Source organism: Pseudonaja textilis, chromosome 1, assembly GCF_049901715.1.
Source record: "Pseudonaja textilis isolate UNSWEBS1 chromosome 1, rPseTex1.2, whole genome shotgun sequence".
Lineage (NCBI taxonomy): Eukaryota > Metazoa > Chordata > Lepidosauria > Squamata > Elapidae > Pseudonaja > Pseudonaja textilis.
This window is the reverse complement of record NC_141990.1, coordinates 86,904,678-86,928,524: the sequence shown is the minus strand read 5'-3', so window position 1 is coordinate 86,928,524 and position 23,847 is coordinate 86,904,678. Positions and strand designations below refer to the sequence as shown.

At 36.9% G+C, this 23,847-nt stretch overlaps 2 protein-coding genes across 2 annotated transcripts; both read left to right on the top strand.

Annotated features, from left to right (window-relative positions):
* Window positions 1-569: 569 nt before the first annotated feature.
* On the top strand, window positions 570-8,911 carry SMIM28 (small integral membrane protein 28). Its single transcript, XM_026705561.2, has 2 exons — window positions 570-996; window positions 6,622-8,911. Exons 1-2 carry the CDS (start codon window positions 883-885, stop codon window positions 7,003-7,005), a joined length of 498 nt encoding a protein of 165 aa, XP_026561346.1. The 5' UTR covers window positions 570-882; the 3' UTR covers window positions 7,006-8,911.
* Window positions 8,912-10,800: 1,889 nt separating this feature from the next.
* HEBP2 (heme binding protein 2) lies at window positions 10,801-22,954 on the top strand. The gene is made up of 5 exons (XM_026705565.2): window positions 10,801-11,057; window positions 12,508-12,583; window positions 16,472-16,607; window positions 17,333-17,513; window positions 19,339-22,954. The coding sequence occupies exons 1-5, from the start codon at window positions 10,978-10,980 to the stop codon at window positions 19,514-19,516; spliced, it is 651 nt and encodes a 216-aa protein (XP_026561350.2). The 5' UTR covers window positions 10,801-10,977; the 3' UTR covers window positions 19,517-22,954.
* The last annotated feature ends 893 nt before the right edge of the window (window positions 22,955-23,847 follow it).

Here is a 23,847-nt window from a genome sequence, read left to right as displayed (position 1 = left end):
GCTACTCTTATCAATACAGTCTTGATGCAACCATATAACTAAACCATTTGGAGTCTTTTTTGCTTTGAATGATTAAATTAAATGATTGAAACATAATGATACTTATCTGTTAAAAAAAAAATCTACGGGGAAGATTAAAGAGCAGAATTAAGCCCGTTAGATGTGTCACTGAAAGCAATCGTATGTTCTCATTGACTAAAGCCTTTTCTAGCAGCAGCTTCTTTTCGGATTTATCATTAACATCTACATCCTAATACCTCTAAATAATTCAGAACAGCTTTCAGCTATGCCCTTGCCTGCCTAGCAGCAACTGCTTTTGCTATTTACATTGCATCCAAGTGGAAATATTTCCTTAACCCTTAGGGAGAAGTAAGCATTTTTTTTAATCTTTCTATAACATTAGAGCTCCCTTCCCCTCCACAAACACATTATGTATATATATATATTTATATATAAATTATGTGTATATGAACTATAAATGTAGACAATGATTTATCCACCGAGTTAGGACCATGTGCACTCAGATTGTCATGGAAATACCCCTTTAATAATCTTAATGCAGGCAACCATCCAATCAGAAGGCTATCTCTTCCCTGATACCTGATGCCAGCTTCCCTGGTAATGTAGGCCACTGAAGCAAATCCAGAGATTGAGTTAGAAGACAAAATAGCATCCAAGATTCGTTTGGTCACTGCTCTGCCCTTTCCTTCTTCACTGCCAGGAACAGGAGAGAATATCAGCATGGTTTTCAGTTTAGGCATCCCAAGCTAGGCCTAGTATCAGGGGGGGAAATAGAGGGAGGTGACAGTATTAAAAATAATCCAAAAGAAGACCACAACGGAAGAAGAAGAACAAAGAACAAATCCACACATCCATGAAAGTATGCGTTGGCTTCTGGACAGTGGTAGCTGGAAGAAATTTGGACACGCTGACAGGGGAAACTATGACTGGTTAACCAGCGAATCAGGTGTGCCATTGGTGGAAACAGAGCTACAGGTTTGTATCATCTATATTCCTTGCAGTTTACTTCTGTTCTTTCAAGCTTTCTCATTTCCGAATGACAAAGAGTTTGTGATGTAAACATGGGACAAGTACTTCGTTTTATATAAATTGTACACTGTCGTCCATGCAACTCTTCCTTTTGTTTCACCGTCTGAGGGGAGAAAAAAAGTTTGCAGAAACTGATGTAAATATTTACTTCAAAACTTACCTTAACTTCAAATTGATACTTTGACTGCTTTTGAATCTATCATTTCGTTTCAAGACTATTTCATTCTTAATCTTTCTCTCTTGCAGACCCTTTTTACTGATATTAGACTAAGTGATATTCAGCAAATTTTGTTTCCTAGATTATATTACTTTTTATAGTGTTGTGAGTGGCAAAAGGGGAAGGCATGATAGATCAGAAAGGCTACTCTGACAAGACAATCTAAAAGAGATTTTGAGGGTCATGTGAAATTATTTTTCTCAGTATTGTTTATTGTAACCTGTAAAGTAATTTAGTCTGGTTCTTTAAATAAAAGTCTAGCTGAACTGTGTGAAAAATAAAACTAATAGTTGGCTAGGAATGTAATTATCTGCATGTCTATGTTGAAGTAAGTCCCACTGAATTTAGTGGAATATTGAATGGAACTTATTCTTTCTAATTATTTCTAGGTCTCCTACTTAGACAGAATAACTTATCATGATAAGATCAGAAGAGTAATAGTAGTAATATGACAGTAAATGATTGGAATTGTGTTTTTTGTGTTGATGTCAACCACTATAAGCATAAATATGATCCTTCGCATTTGCATGAGTTCATAAAATTGTTCACAATGCATAGTTTCTTTGTTTGACTATGCCTAAATATGATTTCATTTATTTGAATGTCTAAACTATTATTACTATACTAAAAAAAAGGAGTGCTGAAGTTAATAGTGAATGAGTTTGGTCTGTGATGAAAAAAACTGATTACTCATTTACATTTTCACACTACTTGATGCTAAAGTCAAAATGTTTTGAATCTGCGTACGGTGATTAAAATCTAAGCACAGTATACTTAAATATCATACCATGTATGCAATTTTTTTCTGTTCCTGATTGAAATAGCTTATGATTTCTGCATCATTACTACAATGAGCCAAAACTCCATTCTCAATAATCAACCAGATTTTTTTTTGTTTTTTCTCTGCATTTGTTTAAAATTCAAAAGTAAATATGTTCATAAAAGTGCATAGGAAAACACTGAAGAGAGAGGCAGCCTAGAACTGAAAAATTTTCTAACAGTGAGAACAATTAGCCAGTGGAACTACTTGCTTTCAGAAGTTGTGGGTGCTCTATTACCGGAGCTTATTAAGAAGATAATGGATAACCATTTGTGTGAAAAGGTATAGGGTCTCCTCCTTGAGCAGGGGGTTGGACTAGAAGACCTCCAAAGTCCCTTCCAACTCAATAATTCTGTTATTCTGTTAAACCCTGCTCTGCAGTGATTAATTTGTAAGTTTGGCTATAAACATGTATTGTTCTGATTGATTTATTTTGAAATCCTGGTTAGGGAAATGTTAGGACATTATATAAATCAACAGGTTTTTCTTCTGCCTACTTATTAATGAATCAAGCAATTCTATATATTTTTGAAAAAATAATATTTGTCATATCTGATTTATTTTTCTATGTTTTCTCAACCAAAATATACAAAACAGACAGTATGGTCAGGTGTAAATAAAGAGCATGTAAAATGGTAACGTTTGTTCCATACAAGAAAACTCAGGACAAATCAAGCAAAAAAAAAAATTAACAGAATGTATTTGGAAGAGATGCACTTTTGCAGGTTGATTAAACCAGTAAAGATATTTTGCAAAAGACAAGATACTTTGCAAAATTGGTTTACCAAAGTATTCAAACAGAATAAAAGTATTTACTCTGTAGTATAATCATTCTTTCAAATTGCCTTCAAGTCGTCAGATAAAAACTCCAAAATGTCAATGTTTTAAATAGGTAAGCTATCTGCAATGCACATTTTGTATTGGGTTCAAAGCACAGAATACTTAAAGTCAACTGATGATTCATACTAAAAATCTGCAACAAATGATATCATTGCTGTTGCATTTGGAAATATTGATTAACCTGTCCATTCTGTATTCCATAATTTGGAATACATCCTATTTATCTTATACCATTAGGCTTCAAGTGGTAGTAAATAGAATCAAACATAAAAGGTTTGCAGTTTACTTTTTCCTCACAAAGTATTTATTTTAATGGTAGTACTGCAATATTTGATATTTACCATAATCCTTTCTATCATATTATATACCATTAAATATGTGAGTATAATTTAAGAACAATGTAAAATTTTAATTTCCCCTTTCGTTCCTAGTGACAATTTCCCCATTTAGAGTTCATTCAGAAAATATTCAGTAATTATTCAAATATTCAGAAAATATTCAAAAATTCACTTTTGTCAATTTTGTTATGCTGCAGCCTGATTCTGCAGTTGTTAAAATTCATTTTCTCTCTCTTTAATCTACATTCAGTACCCCATAATGACAAAGTGAAAACAGAATTTTAGAAATGTCTGTAAATTTATTAAAAAGAAAAAACTGAAATAACTCATTGGCATAAGTACTCAGACTCTTTGCAACAACATGTGAAATTTAGTTCTGGTGGCTCCCATTTCTCTTGATCATTGCGGACATGTTTCTATACCTTGAATGGAGTTGACCTGTGGTAAATTAAATGGATTGAACATGCTCTGGAAAGGCACACACACCCCTGTCTAGAATTTGTCACAGTTCATGATGCATACTGTAGTAGAGCAAAAGCCATGAGGTCAAAGGAACTGCCTGCAGACCTCAGAGACAGGATTATTGCAAGGCACAGATCTGGGGAAGGCTACAATAAAATTCCTGCTGCACTGAACCGTAACCCTAAGAGCACAGTAGCCTCCATAATTCTCAAATGGAAGAAATTTGGCACAACCAGTATTCTTCTAAGAGCTGGTCGCCTGGTCAAATTGAGTAATTGGGGGAGAGGTGACCAAGAACTGAACAGAGTGATGGGCACTCTGACTGAGCTCCAAAGATTTTGTGTGGAGATGTTCTAGAAGGACAATCATCACTGCAGCCCTCCATCGATCTGGACTTTATGGCAGAGTGGCTAGTTAGAAGCAGGAGTGGGGTTCAAAATTTTTAAAAACTGGTTCTGTGGGCGTAGCTTAGGTGGTGGACGTGGCTTGGTGGTTATGTGACTGGGTGGACATGGCTTGGTGGTCATGTTATTGGCTGGGTGTGGCCAACTCAATATCACTCACATCGAGGCATGCATTTCCACGCCTGGCCTCTCATGACTGTGGGTGGGGATGCTGCAACAGTTGTAAGTGTGAAAAATAGTCATAAGTCACTTTTTTCAGTGCCATTGTAACTTTGAATGGTCACTCCACACAAGCAAAGTACCTGCAAAGGAGGGGAAACAAACTCCAGAGACGTTCCTGAGACAGGAAGTCTAGTCCTGCCAAGAATGTAATAAGGGTCAACAGAGAGGCAGTTGCTGTAAGCAACACTAGAATGTTTCCTTCCTGCCTTCCTTACAGGATTAGGCCACTAATTTCTTCTAACAACCGGTTCTCTGAACTGCTTAGAATGTTAACAACCAGTTCTAGTGAATCGGTGCAACTGGTAGAATCCCACCCATGGTTAGAAGCCTCTCCTTAATGCAAAACATATGAAAGCCTGCTTGGAGTTTGTTCCTCACAGTCTTCCAGGTGCTTTTTTGCAAACTCCAAGTGGGCTTGTAGATGCCCAATGTTTTAATGCACATGTAAAATAGACTGAGTTTGTATTATCATTTGCCCCCAATGTCTATAAATAGAAATCATTATTTGCTCTCTGCTCTCTATCATGAAAGTGATATGCTTACATACATCATTTATAATAATTCCTATGTGTTTTAATAAAAGTAAAGTAAGAAGGAAACCATGGGCCTTGTTTTCTGCAATTGTTTGAAATAAGATTAAATTTAGGTATCTATGTATAAAAAATTATAAAAACTTAACAAAAACAAGATGAAAAATAAAACCAATATATGCAGCCTTGACAAATCTATTAAGGCAATTCACTATTGCTTTTTAAATTGTTAGACAACACAAAATGTAACAATAAAATAGGTAAGTGTCAGCTTGTATTCTCAAAAATGTGGTGTCCTATTTCATTCAATTAAATGCCTAGAAGGGTTCCCATTTCCATGTCTGCCTTACATAAACAGAAATATTTTTATCTCACTTAACTGATCATTTAACCAAAAAAATCCTTCTCTGGTTTTTAGCATAAAATTCTTAAAGTGAGATGGGTAGATAAATTAAAAAGAAATCAGTATGAAAGGGTATCTCTTAAAGTAATTTAAGCACCCTACCAAAATCATATTGGATAAATAGTAAAAACTGTGATTTATTTGGCAGTAAAACTAGTAGCTGCTTATTTATCATCTGTCCTGTCTGGGGTTTGAAAAATCTATGTGCCCTTATCAAAGTTTAAGAGGGAACTTAAATGGGAGAAGAAAAATTTAGAATGAACCCCTTGCTTACAGTTACTTCTAGTGCAGGGATGAGGATAAATTAAGTTGCAAGATAATATGTTTATATGACTCAGTCAGAATTTTAAATAGATTTGGAAAGTGTCAGTTGTGAAATAATACTGGGAAGAGCTGAGTAGCTTGTCAAAAGTACACTGTACGTCCTTTGGGAAAGGGAACAAAGACATCAGATTTTTAAAAAATCCCAGTCACTGAGTTGCTAAATCAGCCCTCTGAGAGCCGTACAGGGAAACAGTTGCTATCCAACTGATATGGGAGGTTAAGAGGTGGTTCTGTAGGATACCTCCTGTCTAACCTCCCATTTTATGAGATGTAATTAAAAGAACTCTTGTCGAGAATTGTTCCTAATGGCAGAAGAAAACATTAGATATAATCAATCATTTTGGGTTTTGATGGAGATAATTATTGGCATAGAAAAGGAGGCTACAGAGTTTTTGTCTATGGAGATTCTCAGTCATCCTCATCATTGTCCCAAAGGTGCTTTTTTAAGAGGCATCTGGACTTTCTGGTTTTTCTTTGAAGTCGTTTCACTTCTCATCCAAGAAGCTTCTTCAGCTCTGACTCACCATCCAGTCAGAGCTTAAGAAGCTTCTTGGATGAGAAGTGAAACATCTTCAAAGAAAAAACAGAAAGTCCAGTTGCCTCTTGAAAAAGCACCTTTGGGACTACAGAGTCTTTATACTTGCTATTTTCAAACAGGCTCTGAACTTCCATAATAAGGTTTTCCTGAGTGATGGGGGACAGTAGTAAGTGCCAATCTGTCTCCGAGGCTTCAAGAAGAGAGATGGATTAGCCCTTAGGTAGAGGCATTTTATAAGTGCAGTGAGAACCTGATTGGAGGACAGTATAATTGCTCAGTTGTGCACACTCTGCAAAACGGCACATTCTATTAGAACTGTATTTATGCTTTATAATTTGCTTATTTCTATGGGTTTAGGCTGTTTTGATACTGCTGTCTATCTGCATTGAGATGATGTTTTTATGAAAGACAGGATGCACATAAAACGAAATTGGCAAAGGCCTGATGCACATTCTTCTCTTGGTTTCTCCTAGAGTCAGCATAAAGCAAGTTCAACCAAAGAAGACATAGAGCCATTCCTATGCATCATATTACCGGCTACCGTGATGCTCTTCCTGGCCTTCCTGTTGCTCTTCCTCTACAGACGTTGCCAGCGTCACAGTCCTCAGGCTCAGATCTTCAGCATTGACTTGCCAGAGTCCCTTCCGGAGCATGAGGTGACAGATTTTCTCTCTGTGCTGCCTTGGAACAATGAGCAGAGATTCCAATACTCCACCCTCTTGCCTGAAACTGCCTTTCTCGCTGTATGCCTGCCTCCGTCATATGAGGAAGCCACCATGAAGGCATCCATGGAAGAGGACCATGTTCAGCAATTTCAGGAGCCAGTGCCTCCTTATGAAGAGACCAAACAACAATAAGCACACAGAATTCCTTTCGGTCAGGGTTCTCAGTCTATTATGACTTCTAAAAACAAAGCAAGAAGAACTCAAAGCAAGGCAATCAATACAAGCACAATGGAGCTTCAAGGGATTAATTTTAACAGAATTGATTTCAAATAGAACGGATATTGAAATAACTCACCAGACAACTGTATTAGTTGAAGGGAAGATTAAACTTGACATGGTGCCTAGGAAATTCCTGCAGTAAATGACATACAGATGTTTTAGAAGGTAAACTTGAAGTGAGTTGGATTGCAACAGCTGTGTTGGAAAACAACTAGACTGGAATTACACATAAACATAACTGAAAGGGCTTTAACGTTTGTAATGCAGTATTATTTCTTAGATGTTTTATGAATTCAACAAATAATCAAGTTTACATATCAAAATACTACAGATTATACAGGACTTTTGAAATGTATCTGGAGAGTACGGTCTCTGAATGGTACACACAATAAATGTGTGGTCTTTTGAGTGTTCAAGATAAGTGGAAAATGTGGAGATTTAATTATTGGAAGGCACAATAAGATACTTTTACACCAATGCGGTGGTTTTCTGCACTGTGTACAAAGTAATTTCGTGTTTTTTTCTACTTTTAAATAGAAACAAATCCTGTAACCTTTTAATTCTATATATAAGATCAAGTTAAGTATGGCTACATTAAAAACAACAAAGTATTTAAATTATTTATTTATTTATTTATTTTGCTCTTCAGGTAGATTCTAGTGACATTTCTGTCACTACAAAATCTGTCCATGTATCTATCCGTCTATCTAATCTATCTATCTATCTATCTATCTATCTATCTATCTATCTATCTATCTATCTATCTATCTATCTCGTCTATCATCTCTCTATTTGTGAGAACAACCTTTCCAAAAGGGTTATTCTATCTGGGTAGATAGGATAGGCATACTCTTGGTGTCTTTATTTATACACTGTCACCTTATAGGAAATGTGCCTTTTCCCTTGCCCTTCTGGAATACTTTTCCCGCTGAGGTATGGCAGACCTCTATCCTCTTAGCCTAGAAGGCACTGAAGATTTAACCAAGTGCTGGTATAGAATGAGGTGACTGTATGCCAGAAGCTTAACTTGGGGCCAGGTTTTTTGTTTTGTTCATGTTTATGGTTTTAACAGTCTTAATATAGTTTTGAGTTGTTTTATTATAATATTCTTTAATTCTCCATTGGGAGCTTGGTATAACAATGGTGACTATATAAATGTTTTAAAATAAACAAACATTGAATTTTTGGCTATATTTCAAAATCATAGTTTTAGATATGAGCCTAAAAAGAAAGAAAATTGAGAACAATTATCACAACTATTTTGATCAATAACATATCGATATGAATGTTTAGTTGCATAGTTTTCATAAGTCAACAGGCAAAGTAATGCTTTAAGTAATATCCATCAATAGGGGAAAACTTATTCTTTATTTGATAACTAACATTTTTCATAGACATGTTAGTAAAAATAGAAACAAATAATTTCTTGGTAAATTAGAATTGCCTATAGGTGAGATGGGTAGCATACAAATCAAATAAGTAAATAAATATCTACTGTAATTGATGTGGATGCTTTATTCATATTTATTTCAAAAAAATCATATTTATTTCAAAAAGCAATTGCTTGTTGTCATCCAAATAAACTTTTTAGGACAAATGCATTCTACACTAAGAAATGAATTAACATCATTACGCTGAACTGGCATTCTATGTTTTTAATTAAATGATTGCATTAATATAACCTCTCTAATACTGTTATTATGGCTATATTGCTTATTTATTTTTAGTAGAAGCTGTTAAGAAATAAGTTGGAATTAAACAGGCCAATCCTCTTTAAATTCAAGTCACTTGACTGACATTGCCTTTCTAGTTGGACAGATTATTGCATCAACATAATAAATATTGGAAACCAATTATTTTCAGACTGTCTCTACTTTCTTAGTCTAATAATAGTTTTCTTTCTATCCCATCCCTACTTTATGTATCAGTAACTACCAAGATTGCTTGGCAATTCACAATAAAAAAATAAACCCATAAACCCAAATTAAAATTAAGTACTTTGAAAATACATTAAAATTATTAATATTTAGAAACTTGCTCAAAGGTGAGTATTTCCAAGCTCAGAAGGGTGTTCGAAGAACATAGGAAATTATAGAGAAGGCTCTGAATGTTAGATAAAGTCTATGCATATGTATATATTGTTGTTCACAGAATATGTGAGATTTAGATAAGTCTGAGAACTACTGATATGGTAATCCTTAATTTTAATGCAGTCAACAGTATTTCCTAAGTGCTGTTGCTATGATATCTAAAAAGGCCAGTTCTTTTATGTAGTTCTCAGATAGGTTGAGCATATAAACTCTCCCATACAACTGGCTAGATTGGATGGCAAGATCATTGCCATGAAAAATGGCATTCTTGCCGGGAATGTCTATAGATATTCTCAGTCAAAGGTGCTTTTTCAAGAATCAACTAGACTTTTCCGAAAGTCCGGTTGCCTCTTGAAAAAGCACCTTTGGGACATTCTTACCTGGGTATTACTAATCCCCCCGTGAGAGTTTAATCATACTTCTTGTGACATTTGGGAGAATAAGAGTTGGACAGGTAAGAAACTTTTATATCTATATTGATGTATGCACAAGCAATTGAAAGTTGCAACGTAATTATTACTATTCTTGGCGGTCCTAACAATGAGCTTTTATGCAAATGAAACATATGGAACAATCTGCAATCAAGCGGCCTTTCCAGGTGCGTTATTCTGCACAACGATTCAGGTGCACATCCAACTATCTCAGATTTTAGCTCTCTTCTTCTGAAACCTTGCCGAAGTTCACTGTTCTCACCCTGAAGTTTTGCGAATTGCCTGCGTCCTTACCGCAAATCACACAAGAACAACTTGGCATTCTTACAAAAAGAAAAGAAAGAAAAGAAAAGAGACTTGTAACACTTGGGAAAATTTTATTAGAGGACCCTCGTCAACCCCTAACAGTGAATCTTGCAAGCAAGATTTCACTGTTAGGGTTGACGAGGTCCTCTAATAAAATTTTCCCAAGTGTTACAAATCTCTTTCTTTCTTTCTTTCTTTGTAAGAATGCAAGTTGTTCTGTGTGATTTGCGGAGGACGCAGGCAGTTGCAAAACTTCGGGGTGAGAACAGTGAACTTCGGCAAGGTTTCAGAAGAAGAGAGCTAAAATCTGAGATAGTGGATGTGCACCTGAATCGTTGTGCAGAATAACGCACCTGGAAAGGCCGCTTGATTCAGATTGTGTAAAGCGCCAAGCGCCTCCTTCCCCGTAAATTCAAAACGAGCGTGGGATTGTGAAGTGAACATCCAGTGCGTACTTCTAAACACGGAAAAGGGCGCAAACTTCGAGTGCCAAACTTTCCTCCGCATCTCGCAGCGCGAAAAAAAAAAAAAACCGCCCTTGCCGTCGGCGCAGCGACGAAAACGCAAGCATTCCCTCAGCGAAGAGAAATGCGGCGCTGTGGGAGTGAGCGGGCGAGATAAACACGAATGCCTTCTGCTTCAAAGAGCCCTTTTCATCTCCCCCTCTCCTCCCCCCTTTGGGCATCTGACAGGAGGCCATGAGCTCACTCCTTCTTTCCCCGAGAGACTGTGCCACCACACCCAGCGACAACCCACACCAAGCGCCACCAAAAGCTTTTTTTTATTTTCTTCTCCCCGCCCCCTTTCGTTCTCTCAGTCCGGCCAAATAGCCGGCCGTGGCTCCCTTAAAATCCCCCATGGGCGTAAAAGCCGCCCATTCGCAACCAATCAGAAAACCGAATTCTCCGTATCGCCAACACCCCTCCCCTCCCCCGCAGTGACCGCCAGATTCTTTGTGCAATTTTCGGGGGGGGGGAGGGGAGGGGAGAGGAGAATAATTATTCTCTCCATCCTGAGCCGGGCAGCCCCGCCCCACGACTCTTGGGGCTAGAAATGTTATGCCCCCGCCCCCACCTCAAACTCTGCTGCTTTTTGCAAAAGTTCCTGCTTGGGGACCAGAGAAGAGGCTAACGGAAAGGTGAGTTGGGGGATAAATTTTGGTTTGGTAGCTATGTTTTGAACGGAACTGAATTGAAATCTTTATTGGCCAAGTGTGATTGGACACACAAGGAATTTGTCTTGGTGCAAATACTCTCAGTATGCATAAAAGAAAAGATACATTCGTCAAGAATCATCAGGTACAACACTTAATGATAGTCATAGGGTACAATAAGCAATCAAATCATACTTGTGAAGAGTTGGACAGCGTTGAGGGGATTATTTGTTTAGCAGAGTGATGGCGTTTGGAAAAAAAACTGTCCTTGTGTCTAGTTGTTGTGGTGTGCAGTGCTTTATAGCATCGTTTTGAAAGTAGGAGTTGAAATAGTTTATGTCGAGGATGTGAGAGGTCTGTAAATATTTTCACAGCCCTCTTTTTGAACTGGTCCTTGATGGAAGGCAGGTTGGTAGTTTTTTCTGCAGTCCTAATTACTCTCTGGAGTCTGTGTCTGTCTTGTTGGGTTGCAGAACCAAACCAGACAGTTATAGAGGTGCACCTTCCATAGGTCTTTTCCTTTGGAGAAGTGCTGTCCCAATTGAACTCTTCGAAATCTGAAGAGGGTCAGGTTTAGCCCTTTGAGTGAGCGAAGTGAATCAGGCAGGATTTGCCAGGTGAGGCAGCTGTGAGAGTTCCTGAATTGAGACTTTTATTCTTTTTAATTGAGCCTTGCTACTCGGTGGCATGCAGAATAAATGGAAAACCCTCACATTTGGAAGCAGTGCAAAGCAGAAGTGGTTCTGGGAGAAATGCAAGAGTTATCAACTTAAGGAAAGGTGAATACTTATTTAGGGGAAGGATTCTACCAAGAGATGTTCTACTTCAGCCTTGAGAGTTCTGCCAAAGTGATCCAACATGGTGCTGTGGAGGACACGATACAAACCCAGTTAAAAGAGCAGGTTGTCTCAGAGCAAAGTTGTACCCAGGAAGTTGTTTCCAGGCCATATCTGTGTTTACAGCCTTTTTTTTTTTAAAGTAATTGTTACTACTAGATATTTTTACATAGGCTTAAAAACTACATAAAGAAAAAGTAGAAAAAGAAGATGTAAAGATAAAGTGAAAGCTAACAAAAGGAAAAGAAAAAATGTAAAGAGACATTTTCTGATCTGTACAGCTGTTACAAACACAACATCTCCACACACCCACACTACATATGCTTTTCTTTTTTAAAACAAGCCTTAGCCATTTCTACAAACATATATGTTTACAGTTTTGTTACTCAGTTCTTTTCCTTGTTCCCTTAGCCATAGCTTTTCTTCCTCTCATCAACAAAGAGATGATAATAAAATGTTTGCTTTATGTTGTAGTTGTTAAAAACCTACAAGCTAAAAATCCTTTGCAGATCCTCTTTCAAAAGGATTGAACTTTATGAATTTGTAGGTTTAATCCAGATTATAGAAGAGCTATAACATTGTTCCTTTTGTTCATATAGGATGTTGAAGACTATAAAACAAGCTCTTTTTTCTTCTGGCTTGGAGATGCCTAAATGGACTGCATTACCAAATCAGGTGACTTATGCATTTCGAGCCTTGGATTAGCCTCAACAAGTAATGGGACTAATTATCCAAGTTATCTTGAGAGAGTTAGCAATTGCACTTAGACTTCTATACCACTTCACTATGTTTTACAGCCCTCTCTAAGTGGTTTACAGAGTCAGCATATTGCCCCCAGTAATCTGGGTTCTCATTTTACCCACTTTGAAAGGATGGAAAGCTGAGTCAACTTTGAGTCTGTGAAAATCAAACCGCCGAACTGCTGGCAATTAGCCTGCAATACTACACCACTGCTCCACCATGGCTCAAATTTACAGGCTACAGAGGATCCAGATAATTCTAAATTAGCCCAAATTAACCCAAAGAGATTGTAGAGGCTAAATCCATAGTATGTGGTTTCGAATGTTAGATGATAGGAATTTCCTGGCATGCTTCTAAGGGGGTCTAAATGCATATAAACACTGTAAATTGTTGGGGGTACTAAAAGGGGAAAATTGGAAACCAAATAGCTTGGTATTATTTGTCTGTTTTTCTTTTTCTTTAATAAGTACAAACAATATACAATGGAGATCTTAGTATTAAAGCTTAAATGGAAACCTTTATAATATAACAAATAGTTTCATGAAAATTGCAGTTTATTAATGCCACTTTTACCTTTGGATGTAAATGTTAAATAACTTTATGACTGACATTTTAATAATCACAGTTAATATTTATATAAATATCTTTTTATTTTTAAAATTTTTAGTTATCTAAATATTAGTGTTGGTATTCTAGTCAATATCGTATGCACACTATATGATGTTCTACTTAGGTTTTATAATAATAGAATGCAGTAAAATAATAAAAAGAGTTTTCTTGCACAACTGCCTCTAGTTCAGTCTAGCCATGCCATAAAATCTGCATCTCTAGTAATAACTTTGCATAAATTGTCACTATATATACGCTGTTGTAGATGTGACTATCCCAGAAAAAACAATATTAAAGGGACAATGTGAATTTCAAACTTAATTTCATATGGCACCTACTCCTTGTCTACTTTTTGAGCTAGGCCAAGTTAGGAGACAGAATTAGGAAGGAGACAACCTGAGCTTCTCTGACACGCTTCCATTGTTCACCAGCATGAAAGTTGCTTTGTTTATGTAGCCATCATTGTCTCTATTTTCTTGGCTCCTTTCCCTCCTTCTGTGATATTACACATCCTATACTGTTGCCTTCCTCTGTTTGGTATGCATTGACATTATGCAATACATAAGTTAGATTCTCCTTGGGAGCAGCCCTATAATTAAGTAGTACAAGGTGGTCTTTTTAGATAGGAAACTGTGGGATACTCCAAATAAACTCTTATCGGCCATCTTGAATGAGGACTTGGGCAACAGCAGTCCTTGCATATTGATTGTGCTATCTCCTCATGTAAGTCACCTCACTAGTGAGATGGGTGGTATATAAATTTAATAAATAAATAAAACCACTTTCCTTCAAAGATAGATTAACCATGTCCTTGTTTGAGATGACAAACAGACATAGCCAGACCATAGTTGAGATGGCCATAAAAAGGTAGCTTATCTTGATCTGTTCATATGATGTATGAACAGGAGGAGCAAAGTGCTGAGTGTTCAGATTGTGTGCTTGTTCTGCCCTATTCTTGGCGTTGAAAGGCAGCCTGTCTGTTGTTCTTACAGAAGGCTAAGGGCAATGCTTTAATTCAATGTTGAAGTAAAATAATTTAACTGCTAGTTTCATCAACTTGTGATTAGTCAGATTAATTTTGCCTATTCAACTTAAATCAAATTAACACTGAAAGATTAGAAAATAGTGAATTAAAAACCACTTTGCTCAAAAAGCAAGTTTCTCAGCTCAGTTGTGGCTGTAAGTCAAGGACTATCTGTACATCATTTTTTTCTAGCTATTCCATAACTTTGAACAGTCAACTATCTAGTTGACGGGTGTCAAACTCACTGCATCACATTGCCGTCACGTGACGTTTTGTGACATTCCCCCCCTTCACGGAGCTGGGATGGGCGTGGCCTACATGTGACACATCCGGCCCATAGGCCTCCAGTTTGACACCCCTGGTCTAGTTTAATGAAAAGAAGAACTAGAGGTGCCATGATAACAGTGTTCCAATATCTCAGGAGTTACCACAAAGAAGAGGGAGTCAAGCAGCTGAAGGCAGGACAAGAAGCAATGGATGGAAACTAATCAAGGGGAGAAACAACCTAGAACTAAAGAGAATTTTCCTGACAGAACAATTAATCAGTGGAACAACTTGCCTCCAGAAGTTGTTGAATGCTCCAACACTGGAAGTTTTTAAGAAGAGATTGGACAACCATTTGTCTGCAATGGTATAGGGTTTCCTGTTGAGCAGGAGGTTGGACTATTCATTAGAAGACCTCCAAGGTCCTTTCCAATTCTGCAATTCAATTCAATTCTAACTGAACAAATAGCCATAAAGCAAGGATTATCACTACTCTTTTTTGATATCTGTGAAGAGATTAGTCTGTGAAGAGATTAGCCTAACCTGACACCTGTCAGGTATATGGAGGCCAAAATCCAGAATTGCAGCATGGATAGCCTTGTTAGCATCAAGTCCTGGGAATTATGACCTAAACATGTTTGAAAGGTGTTTCAACTTTGTGAATGTTACTTGAAATTACTACCAAAGTAGAGAGCAAATCTATGTAAAGCCCATTTTCCCCCTCTCTTTGCAATAAAAACTAGACATTTAACACTGGGATGGAAGAGCTTAGATCTTTTCTGTCTTTACTTCTGTAGTAAATTTTTGCACTCCATTTTTTTTCTAAACATTTCTACCATAAAGGAAAGTGTAGTTTTCTTTTGAAGCATGTAATGCAACTAGATTGAAATTTGACTGAGGAAATGACTGAGATAAGTAGCTCATCCTTATTTCTTTGCTTGAATCACAACCTTTCATGGATTTTTAAACTATCACATCACTAAATGCATTTGTGAATATTCTCCAGTAGGGTCATTCACACATTTGAAAAGACTTTGAGTGAGGCTAGTACCCCTGACTCATGAAAACAGCAGGTTTTTCTATGTAGAGCCAGTGCAGAATTCCTTGAAACAGCTCTTTTTCAGCCTTGGGTACAAGCCTGGAAAAACTTGGGCTGCTTTAGTGATTACAGAGATGCACTGTGCATATGTTCAGAGCATATGTCAAACGTTTTTTTCAAATACTTTTTGAGGTGTGCACAGTCATAATACCTAATTGAGGCTGGGTGTGCTATAAGATCAGATTGCAGGATGGCAGTAGAATTTTTAAATAAAGTTGAAAAAATTGCGTTTAAACAATCCTGTCAATACAATGCCTCCTTTTTAAAGATGTTCTATCCTTTATTCATTTATTGTTTATTTACTATGTTACATCCTACTTTTCTTCCAATGAGATCTAACCAACTCTTCTATTCTCAAAACACAGGTGATTCGGGTGTGGTTGACTAAAAGTTACTGAATGAATGTCTATGGAGATGTTCAATCATTCAGGTCATAGTTGTTGCCCCAAAAGTGCTTTTCATTGGTGACTGGACTTTTTTGGATTTTTTTCTCCTGGAATATATTTCAGTTCTCATACAAGAAGATACTGAAGTTCCAAGAAGAACTGAAGAAGCTTCTTGGATGAGAAACAAAACGCATTCAAGGAGGACAAAACAACAATAAAGTCGAGTTGTCTTTTGAAAAGCATCTTTGGGTTACTGAATGAGCTTTATGGTCAAATGTGGGTCTGCCCTAACCTCACCTAACCCAGTAACCAGTGTCACTCTTAACCAACCATAGTTTAATAGGTGTTTTTTTGTTGGTATTTCAATGAATTCCTTCAGAATTTATGATATGCAAATGTAGTAACAATGTCATGATCTGTGACCTGGACTTTTTTTAAAGGCATCCGATTATGAAATTCGACAGTATGAATCTGCCAAATGGGTGTGTACATCTCTTAAAACTGTAGATTGGGATGCAGCCATCAATGCTGGCTTCATGAAGCTCTTGAACTATATTAAAGGCAAGAATGAAAAAGGTAATATACAGGGTACTGGGGCACCAATGTATGCATCCTATTTTCCTGAAATTGTTCTTCTTTATTCACATGAAAAAAATTCATGCCACACAGATATATTTCATCATTTCCCAAAATGTTTGCTTTCCTAAATGTCTTACATGCATATTCTAAAATCTTTTATTGGAAGCTGTTCTCTATTTTCTGGCTAAAGGCACATACAAATATTTTAATAGCCATTTCAAAATATAAAGAAGTTCTTAAAGTTATTAGAAAAACAACCATTCTGAGGACATTCATTTTACCAATGATTATGAGGTCAAATTGACTCACTCCTCTAAATTTTTGTTTAAAATTGCAAAGAAGTCTTTAATGATTGGATTGGAACCAGTTTTCCTCTGCAGTAGTCAGGTTCATTTTTAAATATTACTAAAGTTACTTTATTTGTAGGTTTAACTAGATTTCTGTCCAGAAAACATAGTAGATATATTTGGTGTTTTGACTGAGTTAGCTTAAGCTTAGTCATTTGATTATATTTATTTTGTGTGCAGTTTAATATTGAACTATATTTGCCTGTAATGAAACTCTTTTAATCATTGTTTCTGGCTGATGATAGTATTATTTAATGTATGGGAGATTTCAGGATTTTAGCATCCTAATTTAAAGACTTAATCCTTAAAGATTAGCAGTGTGTTTAGTTTGCTTCTTGGTCGGGCTAGTGATATGATTCTTCCTGCCTTTTGCAGGAACAAAGATACCTATGACAGCTCCAGTGACATGCTATGTCCAGCCAGGAGCTGGCCCGTTCTCTGAGTCCATCACAACAGTTGCCTTTTATTTGCCATCTCAGCACCAGGCAAACCCACCCAGGCCTTCAGAAGCAGAGGTCTTCATCGAAACTAAGCCAGCAATGACGGTCTTTGTCAGGTAAATATTAACCTCTGGTTTCTTGGACTGTAAAGGCAAGCCGGAATGTGGGGGAGCTATTATGTTCAGACATATTGTAATTCTATAGAGGAATTATTGAGTCTGTCATCTGCACATCTATAACTGTCTGGTTAGGTTCGGCAACCCAATAAGACAGACACAGACTCCAGAGAGTAATTAGGACTGCAGAAAAAACTACCAACCTGCCTTCCATCAAGGGCCTGTATACTGCATGAGTCAAAAAGAGGGCTGTGAAAATATTTACAGACCCCTCACATCCCGGACATAAACTGTTTCAACTCCTTCCCTCAAAAATGACGCTATAGAGCACTGCACACCAGAACAACTAGACACAAGGACAGTTTTTCCCCGAAAGCCAACACTCTGCTAAACAAATAATTCCCTCAACACTGTCCAATTATTTACAAAGTACTTTATGATTCTTGACTCTTGATGAATGTATCTTTTCTTTTATTGAGCGCATTTGCACCAAGACAAATTCCTTGTATGTCCAATCACATTTGGCCAATAAAGAATTCTATTCTATTCTATTACAATAAAAGTGTTAGTACTTATTGGTTAGTGTTTCTTGTCTGGACTAGACTGGGTCTCCGTTTATCACTTATATTTAAAGGACATGTTGATAGCAATGTTTTTGAAGTTTAATAGTTTTTTAAAAAATCTATTCAGGTAACACAGTCCCTGTTTAAAATATCTATTTATTACTATCTGCTACATATTATTAACTAGCCAGTTGGTATGTGTGAGAGAAGGGTTTCCCCACACCCTTTCTAATGATCTTAATATAATAATGTTTAATCAGTTAAGATGAAAGATAACTCTTGTTTACAAGAGTTGAGTGTAGTGGAGTACCGTATTTCCCCATGTATAAGCCACCCCTTTTTTCCAAAATTTTCAAGCCCAAAAAGTAGGGGGGTGGCATATACAAAGCAGGTACACTTTTATACGTGAAAATGCATAAAATAATAAAGTAGGAATAAACTGGTTTTCCAGCAGTATGCTATACTTTTTGTAAAAATTGTACGTGATGATACGATTACGAGTGCGAGCACGCGATAGAAATGCATACGCTAGGCATCGGCCTGAATGCTTCGCTCCTACTCTCGCCCGATCGCAGATTGCTAGCGCCGCTCGCACCGCTGCGCCATGACCGAAGTTGTAGATCTAGACGCCGAATTTTGTTTCTTTGTAAATTTTCTTTCTTCATAACTTGTTTCTCTAATAAAATATTTTTTTCAAAACTTCACAGTCCAAAAATTGGGGGGGTGGCTTATACAAAGGGGGTGCTTATACATGGGGAAATATGGTATATCAGAGCTAAAAGCTATTTAAAATTGTTAATAACTTTTGTCTGCCCCCTTGTGGTGGATAAAATATGTAGTATATAGTTTTAAATATTCTGGGATTTTAAAAAAAGCCTGCTAAAATCAAAAGTCGTCAGGTGTTCTCAGATACTTTAGTGATTATAAATTACTAAATATAGTTTTTCAATTTTTGGACAACTTAGCTTAAGGTCTAACAGTACAAATAATAGTACTAAAAAGAAACTAGAGGATGAAAACAAGAATTCTGTGGATGAAATTTGTATTCTGTGAAAGGTATTTTATATACCATTACATTTGCACCCTCTCATTTCTTCTTTCTCATTTCTTAAACAAAGGACAGATGATAGATGACTAAGAATAATATAAATCAGTGCTTAAATTCTGGAAAAAGTATTTAATTAACACTGATTTTGAGTTTTGACTTTGTATGTTTGGTGTAAGTACTGTTTTTTCAAAATATGTATGTCTGTTCTTAACAGATCATTTGGAGGATTTGCTAAAGCCAAAAGAAATCAAGATGAAATACAGGCACTTGCTGAAACTTTAAGGCGGGATGGAAGAACATTTCAAGAAAAGATCTATTATACAGCTGGTTATGACAGTCCATTTAAGTTACTAAACAGGCATAACGAAGTTTGGCTTGTCAAAAGAACCTAAAATCTTTCTATAGCAACACAGATTATAAGTATTAACTTTTAAATGCTTAATTTAAAAGGGAGTAGTTTTCCTTATATATGAAAGCTGGGTTTTTGTATATTTCTAACATATTTCTCCACTGTTACCATTGCCTAAATTTCTATGCCGATATAAAATTGATCTTTTTTCCTCCTAAAATATGGCTGGTAGAGTAATGCTAATAATTATAATATTTATAAACCTTGAAAGTGTGATCAATTCTGTTTTGTAGGAAATTAACTGAACTTTCTACAAAAACAGTAACAATGCTTAAGCCTTTTTTTTACTAAATTGGAGGCTTAATCTGGGGATTTAGGAAATTTGAAAGGCAGGTAAAGCAACCTAGAATCTCCATGAATCTCGTTGTGATTTCTAGAGTTTTGTTTTTCTTCATTAGAAGGCAAACTGTTAAATTGCATTATTTTGCTGCTGATCTTTGCTGCAAAATCAAGCATAATGACTTTTGACAGTCTTGATGCACTAATTAAATGAAAAGCCATCTCAAATCCCCCCCCTCTTCCACAGCTAAAGGAAAAGGGGCAGAAAGTTATGTCCCTCTTGCATTACCATATTCCTTTGGGGGTGGGGGGAATTAAAAGGCTGCACTTTTGAGCTGGCCAAGAAAGAAGTTACTTAGGTAAGCCAGGAGATCCTATCCGCTTCCTCCTTTAGCTGTTTTGGAAATGTTACCTAAAAGGTAAGCTAGTTAATGCCGATCCCTAGCTTCCTTTTGAAACAAATACTGGTCTGAGGATTTTTAAACACTTTCTACGTGTCCTGTAAATCAGGGGTTGCTGAATTGGGGAGGCACTTGTGGACTGTTTAGGGGCAGTTTTTAGGGTGAGAATGAGAGCAGCTTGCTTCACAGAGGCGTCCCCATTCCCTTTCATCTCCTCAAAATATTGACTGGGGACCTTAATTCTTTGAACTTTGCCAATGCTTCTTCTGAATAATTATTGAATATATAGGTAGTTCTTGTTTAGCAATTGGATCTAGCAGCTCAGTCATTAAGTGAAGTGGTTGCTATGTGAAAACCATGTAACTGCTTGTGATTTGGGTTCAACTTTCCTTTCCCTCCTCCCTCACCTTTTGCAATACTCATCTCAGTGCTAGAATAATTAACTAGAGTGCAATTTGTATTTACATTCATTAAGAGAAAAGTAAGCAGGCGCATAATAGGTGATAGACATTAAAAGGAAAAGCAGGTCGGCTGTTGTGCTTGAAGCTGCTTAGGAGGCAAAGAAAAGCCCTCCATGTGAAACTATATTAGGATCTTGTCAGTTTCAGAGTGAGCTGGACTGTTCTAATCAAATTATAAAGATCACAGAGCTGTTACTTGTAGTTAGGACTTTGGAGGAAGTTCTATGCATGGACAAAAGCAGTTCAGGAAATATTGTAGCTTGTTTTAAGCAATCTGCAACGGGGCAAGGAAAGGAAAAAACAAATCAACCAAAGGATAAAGTAATATAGTGCTGACTGACTGTTGTGACAAATGCATGACTTGATAGAGATGCTGCAAAGGTCATAAATGTAGGCATTAGTTGCTATTACATTTCCAACACTGTCATAACTGCAAAAGGTCCCTGTTTGAGGCAGTCGCTGAATGAAGGCTACCTGTACTTAAGAAGGAATATCCTTAATTGAAAAACCAGATTCCAGTTGATTGTTACACTTTGATGCCACAATGTATGTAAGTTATCACTCACATCAGAAATGGGCTGCACTTACATTAACAACTGGTTCACTGGTTGTGAACTCACGCACGCACGCGCCTCTTTGGGGCTGAAACACGGCTTCAAACATGTAGCTAACCTACTCGGGCAGCTCCAGTGAGTACAGCAGGTGCAACGCAGAACTCATCTGAGCAGTGGGGGAACAAGCAGAAAGTTAGTTATATATGGAAAGGATAGTGCAGCGGTGAGTGAGCAAGCCCAGCCAGTGATCACAACTACCGGTTAGCCCGAAACAGTCTGACCAGGCATCAGCCCACCGATTCACATGCTCTAAATATTTAAGTATATTCATGCCTGAAGGAGTTGATTATGCTTAGGTTCGACTGACACTCGTTTGTGCTTTGCTTTTGGGCACAAATATTTGTGAGCTCTTGAAAGCTATAGCGGAGGGAATTCAGTTAAACCGGCCCACTAGAGTTCAATGCTATTGTCTTCCATATAGCATGCAGTGAGTCATTCTACCACGGAAACCTGCAATATTGCCCATCCATCTCGCTACAGTGAAAAGTAGCCTAACTTGGTCAGATAACGATGGCCCTTCCAAACTTTTACATTAATGCATTATTAATGTATGATTCCCACTTTTATTGCATTATAAGCTGTGCATTTTTATTCCTGAAAGTTTATAAATTGTTCAGTTTTTTTTAAGGATTAATGTATAATTCAATCCTGGTACTTCAGCTATAATACTTGTCATGGATCTCCCAGTTATCCTGTATTTTATTCAGTATAATGTGGAAAACTACTAATTGTATTGTGGCTTCTAAATGAAATTGTATTGTATACTGTTTCTTCCTCTTGCTTGTGTATACAGATAATCGACTTAAAGCCAGTAGCTTAGTGACTCTTTGAAGTTATAACATTCTCCAAGGCTACTTACAACTCAGATTTTAAATTCTAATGGCCACTTCCATCACATGGTTGCATTTTGGATGCTTAGTAACCAGCCTACCTTTATGGTCATTTGCAGCATCCCAGTCACATGACCAATTATGCCTTTTTTTTTTTTAACCAGAAACCAGAGTGTACTTGGGGTTTCTAGCAAAAAATGTCCGTCGTGACTAATGAGTTTCACTTAAGGACCGTGGTGTTTGCTTAATGGTCATGGTGCAAAACAGGTTGTAAAATTGAGTATGGTCACATAGTGAACCATTTAACAACCGGCATGATTTACTACCATAATTCTGGGCTCAATTACAGTCCTAAGTTAAGAACTACCTGTATAATAAGAAATAGCAAACGGAAAGAAACATGTATACACATCATATGCCATAATTAATAGAAAGAGGAAATCTTTCTTTCTCTATATCTCTAAACTGTAGCAAGATATAACAACTCTCACTTAAAATTTCATGCCCTCTTACAATTGGCTTGATCGTACCAAACACTAAAAGTGATTTTAGTAGAAGAGGCAAGTCTAAAATTAGACATTGTTTGTAAGCAATTAAATGGTTTAGTAACAAACAAATAATGAAGCCCGCAGTTTTTAAAATCAAATACTGTAATTACAGCTTTACTAAGAACATATGATGTAATGTTTTCAAATTAATTATACTTGCTTTTGGGAACAAATCCTTATTTGGCGAGTGTGCGATTTTGTAAAAACATCTTGGTTTAATAGGTATTGTATACATGCATTGGTTGAAGCACAAGGAAGAAAATTAATGAAAATAAACATGCCTGTATAGGGCTGGTATATGTGCAAGTAAGTATATTAAAAATGTTCTGTTCTGAAGAACATTCCACAGAATTCCACAATGTTAGTTTTCCCCCAGACGAAACTGATCCAGATGTTCTAAGAAAGGGCTGTCAAACTCCCAGCCCATGGGCTGGATGCATCACACACTGACCACACCCACACCAGGTTTAGCGAAGGGGGGAAAAGTCCCGATACATTACATGACACTGTGAGTTTGACACCCCTGTTTCAAGGGAATCCAGCAGTATTACTGAAGTAAATCTACCAGCATGCCAAGTGGTTTGTGAAGCATTGGAAAGTCAGTTTGTAGAAAATTGCCCTAAGGACAATTCCTCCATGGTTTGGAGGAAAAAGTACATTCTGGAGTTTCCTGGAATGTTGTTTCTCTAATAACATTTTGCACGTGCAAAACAATTGAATCTTTTCAGTACATACTTAGAATTAAGGAATGCTTTGTTTTTTATTATCTTTGCTTATTCTATTGAAACTAAGAACCTCAGCCCATCCACTTCATTCATAGGTGTGTTTGTGCACTTATACAACCACGTACACATGGATGTGAACACAGCTACACACAATGGATGCAAACACACACGTGCACACAAAGCCTGCTAAACCTTCTCAACAGCGAAATCCTCTGGTCCTACCTGTATTGTGTATGTTAAACATAGGGAACTGTCATTGCCATAGGCTGGATTTCAGTACAATAATTTCTAAGCCTGCAAGCTTTGTCTTGGATTATATTATAATATTTTCCTATTATTGGTAACGTGCCATAGATTCTATACAACTGGTTCCTTTTAACATTGTTGGAAAGTCATCCCTTTGATATGAATGAGTTTGATACTCCTATGCCCTACATACTTTCTGCTTTTCACTGC